Below are 12,836 nucleotides of genomic sequence, written 5' to 3'. Positions count from 1 at the left end.
TGATGCAACAACCAATTCTGCAAGTCAATTTACATCATAAAAAGGATATTCATCCATGTTATTTATTGTCATGACGCTGATATTAGGAAATGTGACTTTTTAAGGAAGTTTTTAGCTGTCTACTGCTTTTGAGTTAATATTTTCTTAATATGTGAGATAAAAGCTTTACTCATATGATAATTTTCTTTAAAAATTCAGATTTTATGGTGTGGTCATTCTTAGGTTAAACTCCACAGAACATGATGTTTACAGCCGTATGTGAACCAAGGGTCGGTATTGGTTACTGTGCTGATCGTAAAACACGTATTAGTCCCATCCCTGCTGTTTTCAGTCCTTGAAAGGCGGGCAATGAACCGCTTGCATGACATTATCAGTGAATGACGTGCGGATGCCCACACACCTTCTGCAGCCTCCCTCCAAACCACACCTCCTCTACAATGACCTAAAGGTCAACAACTTGTGCAAGCATCAGAAAAACAACCAAAAAAAAGTGTGCCACTAACCCCATTTCCCAATGGCTGCCTATAAAAGAGCACCTGTGAATGGGATTAGGGTTAGTGAGTAGATGTTACGTCCTTTTGTAGCTACAGAAGAAGAAATATATGTCAGCCTTGAAGGATTAAATCTGAGTTTTGTCTGGTAAGAGCATTCTCTTAAATTATTGTTATTAAAAATAATCTATAGCTAAAAACAGAAGATATTAATACTGTAATATATTTAAAGATAGACAGCCTTTCAAAATAAAAGCTCAGCATGTAAATATGTTGATTAGTTGATTAGATATGGTTATTCCACATCATATTTTTACTAAAATATTGTGGCTAAAAATACTTCAAATAAGAGGGTGCTTATTTTTATGAATTAATTTATTTGTTTTATGTATTATTTTTATTTTTTGTTAGTTTTTTTTCCTCACTTTTTTTATTTTTTTTACTCCTAGATGACTGATTTTTACCTGTAAAGTAAAGAAACTCCTGAGAAGAACTTCTGGAGACTTCTCCTCCACTGGGAGCGTTTGCATTTCAGCCGCAGCCTCCTGATCTGAGCGTCTGCAGCCGGACGAGGGGGCGGTGGGGTGGCGTGACGTCATATCAGCCGCCGCGCTCTGATTGGCTGCCTGGCTCTCACCCGACAGAGCCGTGATTGTTTTCTGCAGAGGAAAAGCCTCCGAACGAGCGCCGTGCGCTGGAATGAAGCAACCCTGTGTGTGTTTTGTTCCTGAAACGATGATGTGAGCAAACAACGTGATCGCGGTCCTTGTCGTAGAGTGCGGGAAAACAAAAACAGGGCGATAGTTTGATCACTGGCCGAGGCGCCAACGAGCAGGACGGAAGTTTGGGTCACAGTCTGAAGAGAGATCAAGGTAAGAACTACAATCTACGACCTTTAACTTCATAATATTTGACCGTTATGAATGATTTATGTTTGTAAATTCAACCTTTATTTATACGAACAGTAAAAAAGTGCCAAATGCCGAGACTGGAGGACCACTGCTGGAGCTGCTCTTGTTCTCCCAAGGCTGACGCTAAGCATTCATCTGGGGCTAGCTGGTTTGCATCCAAGGCTGAGGAGATGATGTCCATCATAACCACGGTGCTCGGGAGCGCCTACGGGTCTCTGCACGACGTCCGGACCGCCAACCTGATCCGACGGGGTCTGGTCCTCTTCACAGTCGGGGTCTTCCTGGCTCTGGTGCTCAATTTACTGCAGATACAAAGAAATGTCACCCTGTTTCCCGAGGAGGTGATGACAACGTTGTTTTCCTCAGCCTGGTGGATCCCACCTTGCTGCGGGACAGGAGCAGGTGAGTTTGTTGGATGTAGTTTCATTTTTTACTAGCTTGTTTAGGGACACAATTGGGGGAGGTGTCTCTGTGCAACATGTTTTCCTCTAAATAAAATACTATTTTGGCAAGAATAACTATAAATGTGCTTGTTAAAGCACGTAAAAATGTCTCTTCAATGTGAATTTCCAAGCTAATATGGTCTAAAACGATATAAATACCACAACTATCATAGATTTAGACTTTCACAGTGAAACACAACATTAGTCATCCTTTCTTTCCACCATTATATAAGCTTTTTTCTCTTGGGCGGTATGGATCTGGCTGGTTTTGTGTCAGATATCAAAAAACATGGCTGGGCACAGATGATAGCTGCTGCCGCGATCTGATTGGCTGAAAGAACCGGACGCGACGTGCAACGTCCTCTCATTGGCTGGTGTCATAACGGGTGAGCGGAGGACCTCCCCCCTTCTTGTAGAAACAGGAAGTGAGGGGGGAAAAAAAGAAAACATTCCATTGTGGCTCCGCCCCCCACGTGCTGCAGGGCAGCAGAGAAACGGAAACAGAACTTTTTCTGGGTTTTACCGTCTTTATTTGACCTTTGAACAAACTAAGGTGCCAGTTTCATGTTATGTTTAATTAATGTCAAAAATAGAAAAAACTTTGCTTCTAGTTTACTTTAAAAAAATATAATTTCTGACTTTTTGAAACTGAAAATTTGAAGTAAATGGTTCTTAATTTAAATAAATTTACAGCTTAAGGTCTTATAGTGATCCAAAACCCATTTTTTTATCGAGTCGAGGAATTAAGTAATTCAAATTATTTATTTTATATTCACATAAAACCCCTTTGATTCATTTCTAATCCCAGCAGTTTTACATACAAGCATTTGTTGTAGCAGTTTTTTAAGCTTATTTTGCTGGTATATTTTTTTGTAAATGTATGTTAATGAAGGGTGAAAGGCTCGCAAACATCAAAGGATGCGAGTAAAGAAAAATACAATCTTTCACGACAAAAGGGGATTTTTTTCCCCCCTTTCAATTGTTTTACACATATACACAAAACAGTATTGTGTTCAAATGAGTCACTAAGTATAGAAACGTGCGCCTCAGCAAATTTTCTGTTGCTGCAGCTCTTTGACAGGATCTGCCCTCAGTGGCTCTCAGTATTTCTGCTTTTGTTGCATAATTCAGGCGTATTTGTTCGTCTTCACAGCTGTTATCGGCCTGCTGTACCCCTGCCTCGACAGTCATCTGGGAGAGCCCCACAAGTTCAAGAGGGAGTGGGCCAGCGTCATGAGATGCATCGCCGTCTTTGTAGGAATCAACCACGCCAGTGTTGTATCCTTTCATCAATTTGTTTTGCTGTAGTCGCAACAAAAATCAAACCCTGGATAAAGAAAACTCCAGTGATTAATTAAATACAGTTTCCCTGGTTGAAACTTTTTCAGCAAGAGTTAAAATCATCTGATCCTTTGCTAACGTCAAAGTGTTTCCCCTTAACTCTTTGGAAAACAGAAGTTAGACTTTGCCAACAACGTGCAGCTCTCCCTAACCCTGGCCGCTCTCTCCTTGGGTCTGTGGTGGACGTTCGACCGCTCCCGGAGTGGCTTTGGTCTGGGCATCACCACCGCCTTCCTCGCTACCGTCATCACACAACTGCTGGTCTACAACGGCGTTTACCAGTAAGTCAGCCGCTTCATAGGGGAGCTTTTGAGCAAAAATGTTGTCTGTACAAACACAATCCATTTCTCTCTTATGCTCAAGTTAAAGTAAAATCTGACCTTTTGTCTTTTGGAATCCAGGTTAAAAAAGAAGTAACAGGATGTAATCTGTTTTTTTAGATTATCTCATTCTTCAAATTCACATGGATAGTTGCATAACATTTAGCCCTGCTTACATGGTATACTAGAGGATCAGAACATTTCTATAAGGCGTTGTTGAAACTTTTTAATCCGTTCTCGTCACAGTTATCTAACTCTGAATTCCTTTCCTCCACCGTAGGTACACGTCTCCAGACTTCCTGTATGTGCGCTCGTGGCTGCCGTGTATATTCTTCTCAGGCGGTGTTACTGTGGGGAACATAGGACGCCAACTTGCCATGGTAATGCCCTCTTTCAATTGTGTTTGTGTAAAAAGAGTCGCACAGACCGACTTTATTGCCTAAATCTACCATCTAACCTGCTGCTTTGACATAGAGCTGCGGGAAGTCAAGACAGGTGAACTTTGCTAAAGTAGAACACTCATTGTGGGGGTTCATATTTGGGTTCCAAAACATGTTGCAAAGTTTTCATTCAGTCTTCTTTTAGACTGAGTTGCTACAGCTAAAAAAATGTTTTCACAAAATTCCAAAACGGTAGCAATTTCACTCGGAAAATGTCTGACTCTGGAGCAAGAAATGTTTTATGCACTTCCTGGAACTTCATCACTAATATAATGATTCTACTGCATAGTAGTCTGCAATGTTAGATTCTTTTTTTTGCGTTTTTGGTCTAAAATTTAATATTTTGCCATAACTGAATATTTAAATAACATTTTTCTCTCGTTTGTCGCCGTGGTTACGTTCTAAAAATAACCTCCAGTAGGTGAAACCTTCAAAATAATCAACTTTATTTTCATTTTTGCAATAAAAATAGAAGTTTTGAAAAAAGGCTTTATGTCGTTGGTGTAAAAGACAGACAAGAACATTTTGTGTAAACTCGTAAAATTCAAACCTTCGTAGAAAAATGTAATCCTGTTATTATAGAATATAAACAAAAATCTGATCACAATTGAAGATTTATGTAATTTTGTATTGAGGAACATATTCTGTATAGCATGATATTGAGGTGATTGATAAGGACAAGAGCCAATCAGGATCCAGAACAAAATACGCTTAAAAAACATAAAACATTGGCCAAAAAATTTACAAAAGATTTCAAAACTTTTAAAATTTTCAAGATGGTTTGAAATCTGATATGTAACTCCCAATTTGTCACAATCCAAATGATTTCAATGATTTTACTAAACATTTCAGTTCTGTTTTGCTACGTTTTTGTGTAAATTAGGATAATTTATTAGCATAATGATAAAAATGGACCAAAAAAACACAATCATCCAACTCAAAAGTTGCACATTTATTTTTGCAGATTTGTTTTAGAAAATAAAAGTTTCACAAACAGCTATTAATAAATGCATCCTTTACATCTCACTCCACAAAATCCCTTTAGCATCAGAGGAAAGTGAGAGGTTTCTATTGGTGACAGACACACAAAGATCCACAAACACATAGAGGTCTCACTCTGACACAAATAAAGTACACAAAACAAAGAACAAAAAGAAATAAACAAATACAGCCACAGCCATAACAGTTTGTTAAACCATCAGTGGAGGACATGAAACAGAAAGTAAATATAATAAAACGTCACATCTTTATTCGCCACTCCTTTAAAGAGTCAAACCAGTTCTGCTAGTTTAATTTGAAGCAGTCAAGTGTTTCTCTTGATCTTTTTTATCTAGTGAGCTAAAAACCAGATGGTTTTGAGAGTTTACACTTTCTTTCATTTGCACAAAAGTTGTATTTATTGCTTAGCATCTTCAGCACTCGTTCACAAAGAACTCCAAATGACTCTGCTGCAGCAAATTTGCAATTATGTAGTTGAGCAAAAGCAGAAGATAAGATTGTTTGATGGTTTAAATTTGTGCAAAGAGCATTGGACACCCTCCTTTCCTTTATAATTATCCCATCAAGTCGGCTTGATGTCTTCATTAAGCTCGTGCCCGGAAGCCTCACCTCATTCTGTCTGTAAAGTGAGAGCGCCGTCACTCCCTCAGTTTGACTCAGGAAAAGCGTGAAAGCAGATTAAGAGCTGTTGTTTTTCACAGCCGCCGCGAGACACAGAGCCAGTCAGGACTCGGCTGACCGAAGGGTCATTTGCTGCTTGTTGTTTTTGTTTGTGATGAGGCCCGAGGATTGTTGGCACAAGTTTGAACTCGTGCTTTTCAGCGTTTTTTTTCCTTCCCTCCTTTCGCTCCAGTGCGTCATTTTTGAGAAGGATCAGGAGGAACTTTAGAGTTTGTTTCTATTCCGTTGACCTTTTTGGTCTGGTTTGCATTCAAGCCATTTCTACATAAACTAGGTTGTCATTAAATATCATTAAATTAAAAAAAAAAACGGTCATTTGGGTACTTTAAAAAATATTTTCTCTTTAAAGACCCACTTTAATTGTGTTTTTTGTTTTTTTTTAACATGTTCTTGTGGCATTTTTCTCACATATATTAAGAAATTTTTGCTCAAAATTGCATTTTAGTTTTATAGTTTTTAGTTTTATTTTTTATTGTTTAGCACAAATAAACTCCACAACAAAGATTCATGAAAAAAAATAAAGTACAGTGAAGAAATAATTGCAAAAAGACAAATGGCTTATTCAAGGCCTCCTACCAAGGGGATAAAAAAGCAAAAATATAAAAAAAAATACAGAAAAAAGTGACAATACTTATACCAGTAGTTCACAAGTAGCAGAATATGTTTAAAAACAGCAATAAAATCAAATTAAGAGCAGAAAACATAAATATTTGATTTTTAAAATTACACTACTATACTGTATAACAGTAGACAAGTAAGTTTGCTCCATTTTTAAGATTAAAAAACAATTTGATCTGTGAGAAATTCATCAAACAAAATATAAAGAAGAGTCATTACAAAACAGAAATTAAATGTTTTCTTTTTTTTACATCTTTAAGAATTTATTTTATTGCATGAGCAAACTTATTCCAGAGTTTTACTGCCTGAAATGTAAACTGACCTAAACTGTTATGAACCAGGAGATGATGAAAAAGGCATTTTATAAATAGTGCGTTTGTGTATTGTGACTAAAAAGAAAAAAGTGTATTTATATATATGGTGGGTGATCCACAAGCTCCCTGCTCTGCTCCATTCTGATAAATCCACTTGGAGACAAATAGATCCCTGAACGTCTTTGTTTTCCTCGTCTGAGCTGGAATCCAGGTCTAAATTGGGGTTCATCTGCACCAACGGCGAACTTCTAATGATTTCCTGCCCCTCTGCTGAAACTATGTCCTAGAAAACGACATAATTATAATTAAGTGACCACTAAGAACATTTTTAAAACAGTTTAAAAGATTATCTTTGTGGGTCTTTCTATGTTTTTGGTATTAATGTGAGCAAATCATTTAAAAGTTGAGTCTTAGTCTGTGTTTTCAATGGGAAATGTGGAGTTTTTGTACCAAATGGATTTGCTGTAATCTATTTTTTTAAGTTATGTCCAGTTTTTAGTATCAGTAAGCAGATTTTTACCCTCAGAAAGTCAAAAATGCTTCCTCAGTTATTTCCAAAAGCGGAACAGAAATCAAAACACAAAAGCAGAAATGATTGGAAATGATATAAATAATCTGCAAAAACACAGAAATTTGTGTTTGTATGTGGGAATAACAGGAAAAGATTGCTATCTGGTTGCTATGCATTATAAAGTAATTGTTTTTTTTAAATAAAAATTCAATTTTTATCCTTCCAGGGTGGTACTGAGAAGCCCCACATGGACTGAACCCTAATCTGCACTAAAGCAGAAATGTGGACAGATGATTGACGGGCAGCCAAAGTGGAGATGGAGGAGTTCTACGAGGAACAACAGGAGAAAAAGGACTCATCATGTTGACTCCCTCTTTTGTTGACAGAGTGCAGGTCAAAACGCCCCTCATAAAACGTGCCATGGTCCTCTGCAGCAACAAGCCTCTCCCTCCCATTAGCATCGCCGCTTCCTTCACACCAAACGGGAGTTTTGCCTTTCGTGTCTGACGTGGACGCTGGACTGGAGGTCCGAGCGGGGAAGTGAACGACTGACTTGAACAGCTGACGTAGGATTATAAAAGGGAAAATGCTGTTTGAAGAGGCACGAGGATGTCCTCGAACAGAAACAGTCGGTGCGCTCCAAACTCTCCTAAAGCAAACGTCGGGGTGAGAATGGACGGTTCTGACTTGTGGGGTTTTTTGGGAAATCGTTTGCTTTCTAGTTTCAAAAACTTCAGTATTTGTGAGAAACTGAAAAACAATCTTCCACTCTGAGCAGATTATTTGTCTTTTAAGCACAAAACAACAAAAACTGCTTATTTAGCAGCACTAATGAAGCCAAATGTGCAGCTCAGGTTCAAACTGTTGCTGTTTTTGTTTCAGATGACTTTAGTCAACATCATTTCAATTTTTAAAAGTGGAAAAAGTTCTTTCATTTAGACAAAATAAAGACTCTAGTTTGGCTATCTGTTAATATTTGCATTTTTTTTTATTTTATTGGATTTTTTTTCTTTAAGATCTATTGTTGATTCTCACAAATGACGCTGTTCTGTTCACAGAAATGAGGCTGTTATTGGTTAGAAAAGAAAAATAAAGCCAATGATTTCCCAGAATCCTCCTTTTTTGACGGATGATGAATGAATAGAAACAGGGGAAAAAAATAAGAAGTGCCAGTGACGTCGCTACCAACCTGCCCTGTGTGTCGAGTGAAACAAAGAGCATAACTGTTGGATGTTTGGAGTATTTAAGTTCCTCAATGGATGTATTTAGTTTTTGTTTCATGTCTTGTGTTTGGGTTAGTTTCAAGCACAAGAACTTTAAAGGAAATCTCAAAAAATGTCTTTTTTTGAAGAAAAATCCAGCAAGTTTTCCTTTTTACGATCAGAAAGTCTTCTTTTTCTTGCCTGATCGCTCAAATTGACCTTTTTTTCACAGCGTGTTCGATCCTTTTTGAAAAAAAAACTGCAGATTATGAAATGGGAGGACAGGACGTCAGATATTTAAGATTTGCAATCTGTGATTGCCTGTGTATTATATAGAATGTAGTGCTTTTGTCACTATTATGGTTTAGGTTTGTCGTATTTTCGAGACACTTCACTGCTTGGCTGTTTTGTCCTCAGACAGGTATTCGTTCCACGTTAGACCAACAGTATGTTAGCTTTGAGGGATTTAGAAGATAAAGTGCAATCACACACTATTTATTTTTCTTCTGACAAAACGCTTAAAATAAATAAATGTTTGTGTGCGTTTGAATTCAGGAAACAGCAATAACGTGTTAGTGTTTTTGTCAGATTTTATGCCTTTGAAATCAAACCAATGAGAGATGAGATGAAAATAAAGTTTTGAGGATCGATCCTGATGAATTTCTTTAAATAGTTTTTGTGGCAGAACACTTCAGGACACATTCAGGGGTGCAAAACAGACAAGGAAGCTTTATGTTCGTTTTTTTCTTTGCTGATGATACACCTTTTGTTTTGACATTGTAGTTTAAGTGTTTGATATTTCTGCTGTGTATCTTTTTTGCTACCATGGATTTAAGTGAAAAATTAAAAAAAACTTCTAAACAAGGATGTTTGTTTGGTGATGCCTTACATTAAAAAAATGAAAGTTAATCGATGAATTGATTTAAATTCCTATGATCCAATAAGATTGATCGGTCTGAGAGAAATTGCCAAAGTCTCCCTCTGATCATCTTGTGATCCAATTTAAAAATCATTTCCAGTGTCCTTTAATTATGATTGAGTCATTTTTATCCAAAATCAAGAAACCTACATCCTTTTCTAGGACATAGTTTCTGCAGAGTGGCAGAAGTTCATTAGAACTAGGCCTCTGGGTTGTGTATGGGAGTAAGCCTGCACTCATTTCCCATCATCCCTTTGTTTACAAGCTCTCCCACTACAGCTTACAGCTTCTCACAACTACTAGCTAACATTACCAGTGCAACAAAAATGATAATTGATATTAGAGCTATCCACCTGTACAGTTTAGAGTCAGGAAAACCAAGACGTTTATCGTCTACAAGGGTTATCTAAAGTAAAGTCACTCATAAAATATCAAAGTCACTAGTGAAAAAAGCAAACAAAGCAACACTGTTATGAATACAAATATGAACAATGAAAAATTCTGCCACTGCGTTCAAATTTGTGGCTTTTTAATGATTCTCTTGACTCTCCAATGAGCCAAGTAGATGAGGAGCAAGGTGTGAGGAGGTGTTGCCAACAGATGTTGCCAGATTGGGCAGATTTTTACTCAAATTGAGCCTTTTTTTCCCAATCTGGCAACGCTACAGACAGATAGAGGCTGTGCTTGCATGATCTCAACAAGTAAATTCAACCTATATTTACAGTACTTGTTAAAGAAAAACTGCAACGAAAGTATCAATCTCATCACGCTAGTACTGATACTTCACCTTGGTATCAATACTCAGACCGATACACCATCCCTGACCATAAAGATATCGGCTGAATTTTATGAAACTAAAATATTAATGGAAATATCATGAATTATTGTTTACTTGTTTGTACACATATTAAATTTACATTTGATTATCTTGCAAGACATGCAAGGAAAACTTCACCTGCACTGTTCAGTATTTATCTCTGAGTCACACTGGTTGTAGTTTTGGCTAAAGTTGCTGATTTTGGATCAGTGAATCGGATCGTTCAAAATGAGCCAATATTGAATCGTATCGTCAACCACATATTATGATATGAATCGAATTGTTAACGCTGGATTTTTGTTGGACTTTAATGGTTATTCTGTGCTGGAGATCCATTTTACCTCCTCGTGATTCATCAGAAGTGAGCTGTGTGGGGTCCTGATGGGCTGAAAGGCCGAGGACGCTCTTTTGTCCCCGGTCTCTGTCATTCTCTGAAGAATCCTGGATGCATCTTTCCTTCCTCTTCTCAGTCAGACCCTCCCCTCTTCAAAAAACCCCTGAAACTACCCCCTCCCATGTGTGTCATGGAGATCATGAGGAGTTGCCCCCCTCCTCCAGCTGCCTCCGTCTACCCCCTCTCTGAACACGCCTTTCCGGAGGGCAGACTCCTATTTATACCTAGTGGGGGACTGACAGTTAACCTTTTGCACTGGGGGAAATTTCTGGGAACGGGGCCAATATCTGTGGGCTATTTTGAATCAGGCCCTCATTCTGGCAGCCGCTCTGTACATCTATGTGTCTTTGCATTGATATAACCATCTCTAACTATTTATCCATCCGTTTTCTCCCATCTCTCTGGCGGGGCAACCATCCAGCGCCACACGCCACCTCTTCCCTCTCCCTGTTCAGTCTCTTCTCAGGCAGAATAATTGGCCAGGCTTCAACCTCCTTTCATTTCCAGCCACAGCAAACTGAAAGACTCCATTAAAGCGCCTCCTGGTTGCCAAAAGCACCCCGGCTCTCCTCTCCCTGCGCTCCCTCCATCCTCCCTTCAAGGCAATCAGACAAGACAAGCAGGGGCCCATGTATTGATTTGCGCCATCTATAGCTTTGCTCTGGCAGACGTGTCTGTGCCGCACCTTTGTGACTTTGAAAATTCCTGCCATTTTGCCGTAAAATGTAATAGACTGAGTCAACGTCTGTGGCAAAAAAAAAAAAAAAAAGAAATGGCAGCTTTGTTAAGTTTACCATCACTAGATTATCTTTCTGTGTTCCTCATATGTTTGAAAAGAAAGGAAACGTTTAATCCCGTAAATTTGTGTAATGAATCAACAGGAAAATAGATTTTCACAATAAAACATAAATAAAATAAAGGAGTTAGTGCTAAAAAGTTTATCAATTTTAATAAATTGAACAACAAAGAACAGGCAGTTGTTCAATTTCACCTGTCAGCTTTTATTTTTGTCAAACCAACCACTAAAATATGTTTTTTTGTACTGATAAAGACGTCTATTACTGAAACATTCTCCATAAAGTCTAATTTATCATCACATTTTAGCGGATTTATTACTTTTTTAATCTAAATAAATGCTCTTATGTACAGTTTTCTACTTTATTAAAGGTTCAGAGTGCTTCTTGAGGAAACTAAAGTATATATAGAAATTAAATTTGTCATTTATTTGGACAAATTTCCATTCAAAAATCTGTGTTTTTAGAAATTATGACTCTTATTTCTTTGAATAAAATCTTTAAATATACTTTAATCATCATCATCATCATAAAGCAACACGCTCTCTTGCATGACTTTCTAAAATAGTGTATTGTCATTTATCATTGTTATTTAAAACTATTAAAACTCTTGGATTTGATACATTATTTGCACTTGGATTGGTGAAGAATAAATAACTCTAATTAGAATTTACAAACTAGATTATGATGCAAAAAACAAGTAAAATAGTTAATTAATTCAATTTATTGTATCTATAACTATTTATGTGTCCATTTATCATATAAAGTAATAAAAATGTCATTATTTACAAGTTTATTTAGATGTGTATATGCATATTTCTCTGCTTTTACTTTCAATTTTGGTTTATTTCATGATTTATCATCTAATCATAACATCTCTTTTGGTTGTCTTCTTTTTTTTTAATTTGATTGCTTGAAATAAACCAATTCCAATTATGATTGGAGATTTAAGCCCTTCTTCTGCTCTTGAAGTGATGTTTGGTTTTCTAGAATCAACTCATGTGTTTTGATGCTGCAGTTTAAGTAAAAAGAACTAAAATGAACTGAGCAATAACAGAAAAAAGAGCAACCAGAACAAAGGTGTCTCCTCAGAAGTGATGGCCTTCACAGCCACCAGATGACAGTGTTTATCCTCCAAGACGGTCTGGACTGTCTGGACATGACTTCTGCAGCCCCTAGTGGAGGAACAGGGAACACCAATGCCCTCCAGGAGCTGGTCTTCATCAAGCAGAGGCTTCATTTACTGCCTTCTTTGTTTGTTAATGAAACACACACACTTGCTGTGCTTCACACATCTGAGGAAATAAGCTTGAAAAATGCAGAGAAAGTTCCTATCGATAATGTAAATGTGTGCGTTTTCCCTTAAAGCCGCTGATGAACGCACACTTTCGGACAGAAAAGGATCATTTATTAAACGCTGGCAGGAATATCATTCTTGTAATATTTATGTCACAGGGCAGAGAGTGGGCTGAGTCACATGCATGATAGAAAAGGTCAATGAAATGGATTGAGAGTGGGGAAAAAAAATCACTGCTCTGATTTCTGAGCCAAAAGGTCTTTTGGTGGCATTAATGTCCTGCTCTCTGATAGATAATGAAAGATTGTGTGTCTGTGGGTGTGTGTTTGTGTGTGTGTGTCGTT

At 37.5% G+C, this 12,836-nt stretch overlaps 1 protein-coding gene across 1 annotated transcript; it reads left to right on the top strand.

Annotated features, from left to right (window-relative positions):
* Nucleotides 1-501: 501 nt before the first annotated feature.
* Nucleotides 502-9,138, top strand: insig1 (insulin induced gene 1). Its single transcript, XM_024279785.2, has 7 exons — nucleotides 502-639; nucleotides 941-1,363; nucleotides 1,457-1,804; nucleotides 2,999-3,123; nucleotides 3,301-3,467; nucleotides 3,787-3,886; nucleotides 7,296-9,138. The coding sequence occupies exons 3-7, from the start codon at nucleotides 1,471-1,473 to the stop codon at nucleotides 7,323-7,325; spliced, it is 756 nt and encodes a 251-aa protein (XP_024135553.1). The 5' UTR covers nucleotides 502-639; nucleotides 941-1,363; nucleotides 1,457-1,470; the 3' UTR covers nucleotides 7,326-9,138.
* The last annotated feature ends 3,698 nt before the right edge of the window (nucleotides 9,139-12,836 follow it).

This window comes from Oryzias melastigma, linkage group LG20 (assembly GCF_002922805.2).
Source record: "Oryzias melastigma strain HK-1 linkage group LG20, ASM292280v2, whole genome shotgun sequence".
In the NCBI taxonomy this organism is placed as follows: domain Eukaryota; kingdom Metazoa; phylum Chordata; class Actinopteri; order Beloniformes; family Adrianichthyidae; genus Oryzias; species Oryzias melastigma.
This window is presented reverse-complemented; position numbering and strand designations above follow the sequence as displayed.

Coding starts and splice junctions, on each gene's coding strand:
- insig1 (XM_024279785.2), top strand. CDS start 1,471: ATGCCGAGACTGGAGGACCACTGCTGGAGCTGCTCTTGTTCTCCCAAG. Junction 1,805..2,998: donor TTGCTGCGGGACAGGAGCAG/GTGAGTTTGTTG, acceptor TCGTCTTCACAG/CTGTTATCGGCCTGCTGTAC. Junction 3,124..3,300: donor GAATCAACCACGCCAGTGTT/GTATCCTTTCAT, acceptor TTTGGAAAACAG/AAGTTAGACTTTGCCAACAA.